The sequence below is a fragment of the Chrysemys picta genome, chromosome 2, assembly GCF_011386835.1.
Source record: "Chrysemys picta bellii isolate R12L10 chromosome 2, ASM1138683v2, whole genome shotgun sequence".
NCBI lineage: Eukaryota > Metazoa > Chordata > Testudines > Emydidae > Chrysemys > Chrysemys picta.
This window is the reverse complement of record NC_088792.1, coordinates 149306172-149310742: the sequence shown is the minus strand read 5'-3', so window position 1 is coordinate 149310742 and position 4571 is coordinate 149306172. Positions and strand designations below refer to the sequence as shown.

General features: G+C 57.7%; 1 protein-coding gene across 1 annotated transcript; it reads left to right on the top strand.

Moving 5' to 3' along the window:
• Nucleotides 1–504: 504 nt before the first annotated feature.
• On the top strand, nucleotides 505–4284 carry ITPRIPL1 (ITPRIP like 1). The gene has a single exon (XM_005279264.4). The coding sequence runs from the start codon at nucleotides 1184–1186 to the stop codon at nucleotides 2849–2851; it is 1668 nt and encodes a 555-aa protein (XP_005279321.2). The 5' UTR covers nucleotides 505–1183; the 3' UTR covers nucleotides 2852–4284.
• The last annotated feature ends 287 nt before the right edge of the window (nucleotides 4285–4571 follow it).

The window sequence follows — 4571 nt, the reverse complement described above, 5'->3', positions numbered from 1 at the left end:
TATTCCTTAAGAGAGTCCTCAGCATTTAAGAAGCATTGGACCAAATTGCCAAGAGCTGTCATGAATTTGAAGTGCCCAGCTTGAGACAAACAGGCCTGAGTTTCAGGTGTGCTGAGCGGCTGCAAACTGGAGTAGTGGATGCTCCGCACTTCTGGACATCAGGCCACATGCTCAGAAATGAAGCCCCCCCAATCAGTGGCCTTAATGGCTAGTTCGTAACTAGCCTTTCCTAAGCTTGGGGGGAGACAGAATTATTTAACTGCAAGTGGCCCAGATGCTGCCTATCAGCAATTTGGATTTCTTTGGCTCCCCTATAAATTCCAGCCCTTCAACTAAGGGACCAATTGTCTTTGAAAGCAGTTGGCTTTGGAGCTGGGGTCACTGACCCACACTCTAAGGGAGAGGCGGGATGAGCTGAACCGTTTGTACCCAGCTGACCATGGCCCTGTGGTTCCAGAGAGAGGAAATTGGCAGAACGCAGCCCCTCAAGGCAATGAGACAGCACTCAACTTCCAGCTCCTGTGGGGCTACATGAGACTCAGGGCTGTGGGGGTTGGGGGGGGGACTCCAAACCTTCCCCACATCAGGGAGTTGTTTAGATCGCGATCCCGTTGACTCTAGTGGACTAGTCCGACCTTCCTAATTCGCCCGCAATTAGCTATCAAACGATATAGCACTAAGATGCGTCTGGGCAGAGACCCGCGGTCAGACTCAGGCTGGTATCAAACAAATGTTCAGATTCAGGACTAAACGGGAAAGAAAATCCCATCCAGGACTCAGAGCCAGCATGCCTGATGCACCTAGAATTTGACCCCCACATTCTCCCACGACCCCAGCAGCACAAGCAGCCTTCCCCCAAGCCCCAGGTCTAGACCCCAGATACCCCACCCCCCATCCATCCTTCTGCCCCATCCAAGGGGCCCAAACCCCACTTACTTCACAGCTTCCTGCCCCCTAGACACCAAATCCCTCTCTCCTTCCTTCAGAGACCCCAGGCTCACCCACTCCCCAAATCACCCATCACCTGGGCCGGGGTGTGTGAAATGCTGGCTCCGGGCCTGCAGTGCCTCGTGGTGGAGGCCGTGTGCTCTCCCAGTACAGCTCCTGCAGCACCCAGCCAGGCACCTGAGGGTGCTTTCCCTCCTCCACCCCCTGAGTGGTTTTCTCTTCCCTTCTCCAGGCCATGGCTGTGGGCAGCCTGCTCTTCATGGTGGTGCTGGCCATCGTGCACCATCCCCTGATGGTCAGCGACAAGCAGGACCCAGCAACAGTACAGAGGGTACAGCAGCAGGAGCAGCGGCTGGCCCTGGAGATGACGCGCCTGCAGTTGGAGTTTGAGAAGAGGAACGAAGAGGAGAGGCCGGGCCCACGCCAGAGCCTGGGTCCAAACCAGAGCCAGGGGGAGGAGGGGGCCACGGCACTGAGGGAGGTGGCCGAGCAGGGGCCCAACGACATGGCTTGGGATAGGTGGCACTATGGAGCGCTAGCCATTATCCTGCTCATTATCTGCATGCCCAGTCTGGAGCTGGAGTCCAGCTACGACTCCAGCAGCGAGGATGCCAGCAGCGAGGAGGAGGAGGACGACGCCAAAGCAGCACCCAGGGGCTCCTGCACCTGGCATCCCAACTTCCCCGACAGAGAGGCCCTGGAGCACTTTTACGAACAGCACCTCCAGGGAGTGTCCAAGGACCTGGCCAGCACCTGCGAGTTCGTGGCAGGCCTGGTGAACAACCTGCTGGAGGTCTGCCGAGTCCTCACCTACGAGACCTTCCTCCCACAGCTGGAGAACTGCATTGGTGTGGCCAGCACTTTTGAAGGCTGGTGCCCCCATAGAGACCCCAAGGCCTACCAGGTGCTCGTGCCCCTGTTGCCGCCCAAGGGGCACTCCTTCTGCCTGGAGATGGAGAACGCTGAGGGCACCCTGGAGAAGCATGGCCACATCCTGGTGGAGCTGGAGTGCACGTGCAAAAGGGAGAGGCTGTTGGGGGACGTGCTCTGCCTGCTGCACCACTCCGAGGAAGACCTAAGTGACAACAAGCAGGGGCCCTTCCGCATGCACCTCTTGTGCACTAGCTCCCACCTGGACGTGGGAAAAACCATCCTCTGGTTCCACAGTTTGGTAGGCAAGGCCTGGGCGCTCCTGGCTCACAACTACAGCTTCCAGCTCACAGCCCAGCCCTCCGCCTCCTCCTGCAAACTCAGGCTGGCTTTCGAGTCTGGGAAGGCCCTCTCCATCGAGATCATACTCGGGGTGCAACGGGGAGACTCTCAGGTCTTCCTGGCCAGCCACGGGGCTGAGACGGGCCACCCGAGCAGCACAGTCTGGCTAGAGACCTTCGCTGTCCAGGAAATGCTGTTCTTCCAGATGGTGAGCAGGTACGCCCCACAGGACAGCTGCCACCTGAAATGCCTCCAGATCCTCATCCACCTCAAGGAATGCAGGCTGCCCACCCTGGAGAACAGGATCCTCACCACCTACCACTTCAAAACCGTCCTGATGCACCTCCTGCTCCTCCTGCCGCGGTCGGAATGGGGCCCGGAGCAGCTAGCTCAGAGGCTGCAGGACATCCTCTTGTACCTGTGCCATGGCCTGGAGGAGAAACTCCTCTACCACTTCCTGATCGGAAACAGCACCCTGTCCAGCCAGATCCCTGTCCTCAAAGCCTTCCTGAACGCCAAGCCCCTCAACCTCTTCCAGCACCTGGCACTGGAGCCTGCCGCTCATGCCCAGGCAACGAGCGAGTTCCTGGAAATGATGGAGCAAGTGAGGGCTCTACTCCCACAGCGCAGCAAGACAGGATGTGGTCCGCAGCACCGAGCAGCCCATTATGCTGTGGGCCTGATAGCCTAGCCCATCATCCACAGCACAGAATCACTAGTGGGAGTCAGACCATGCCACGGATATCGGAACGGAGCCAGAACAGCGTCGCTGAGCCGGGGCAGGGCCACCAGGGCTTGCCGGAAATGCCACTCTGTGTGCCCTGGGCATGGAGAGACCTGGGGACAGAGGGCATGCAGAAGGTGCTGTACATTTAAAGCCAAGTCAGATGAACTTCCTGGTCCCAGAAATGCTCCAGTATTTTTCTACGAGTGTACGTCTGTTCTCAAGGGCTTTGCTCTACTGGTTCAAATAAAAGCTTTGGCAAATCTCCATTGTTAAACACCTGACCCCATCACTTCTGGGCCAAGGGACTGAATCTCTGCTGAAACGACCCCCTCCCTCCATATGTATTCCACTGACTCCCCAAGCATGCGGAGTCTGTTGTAGGAATCTGGATGGACTATGGGCCAAAGGTGTTAACATAACCCAGTCACTGTCCAAGGACCAACAGGTTTTGTTTGCAGAGACCTCAGTCTGCTCCATACCAGGCAAACTCACCTGCAGGGCCGGCTCTAGCATTTTTGCCGCCCCAAGCGAAAACAGTTTTGGCCGCCCCCTCCCCCCCGGCCCCGCCTCAACTCCGCCCCTTCCCCAAATCCCCAGCCCTGCCTCCTCCCCCCAGGCTCTCAAGCCTAGGAGGGAGGAAGGGAGAGGGAGAAGCAGCACGTGCGCCACGGCCACTCAGGGTCTCCCCCTCCCTCCCAGGGTTTCAAACCCGGGAGGGAGGGGGAGATCCCCAGCGGTCCGCGGCGCACGAAACAGCTGATTCGCGCGCTGCTGCTCCCCCTCCCTCCCAGGCTCTCAAATCCGGGAGGGAGGGGGAGATCCCGAGTGGCCGCGGCGCACGAATCAGCTGTTTCGCGCGCCGCGGCCGCTCGGGATCTCCCCCTCCCTCCTGGGTTTGAGAGCCTGGGAGGGAGGGCGAGCAGCGACGCGCAAGCGGCAGCAGCGGAGGTGAGTTAGGGCAGCCGGGGCACATTTTTAGGGGCAGCATGGCCCGCGCCAGAATGCCGCCCCAAGCACCAGCTTGTTTTGCTGGTGCCTAGAGCCGGCCCTGCTCACCTGGAAACATTTTAACCATTTACTAAAGATACAGAAAAGACGGAAAAATCAGTTAAAGCCTTTGAAATGCAAAGTATTAAGTAAGGTAAGGCCTGGGCGCTCACAACTGTCCTTTTGGGGAAAAGAGGAGAAGCTAGTGGAGCTGGAGCTGTCCTTGCTGCTGCTTTTAAAGTCTGATCCTGTTTCCTAAGACGACAAACGCACAAAAGGGGGGAGAAAAAAAAAACCAGCACACGTAGAAAATGCAGCTTCTGTCTCTGGTGTGACTCTCACTTGCAACCTCCCTGCTGAAAAGCACAGCCCAGCACACGGTCTGATCAGCCACTTCAAGGCCTGGCAAACTCGGACCAGCATTGGGCTGGTTAGCACATTGCTTTTAGCTGCCTCTCTGGTCACAGGTTTACAGCAGTGCTACAAAATATCCTGGCTAAGCCAGATTCTTGTTAGGCAGAAGGAAAAAGGAGAGGGCTAGCACAGAGAAGAACAAAGGGAGGGAAAGAAAAGGACACGTGGGCTGGAGAGAGAGAGACAAAGTTTCACATCCCAGGTAGGGGTTGGGATTTAGCAGGAGCCGGCGGAGTGGTGATGTTGTCTGGGTCCCTCTCTCTGGCCCCGTCTGGTCAGGACA

What these genes read in the sequence shown, in the direction of transcription:
- ITPRIPL1 (XM_005279264.4), top strand. Translation starts at nt 1,184, where the DNA reads ATGGCTGTGGGCAGCCTGCTCTTCATGGTGGTGCTGGCCATCGTGCAC.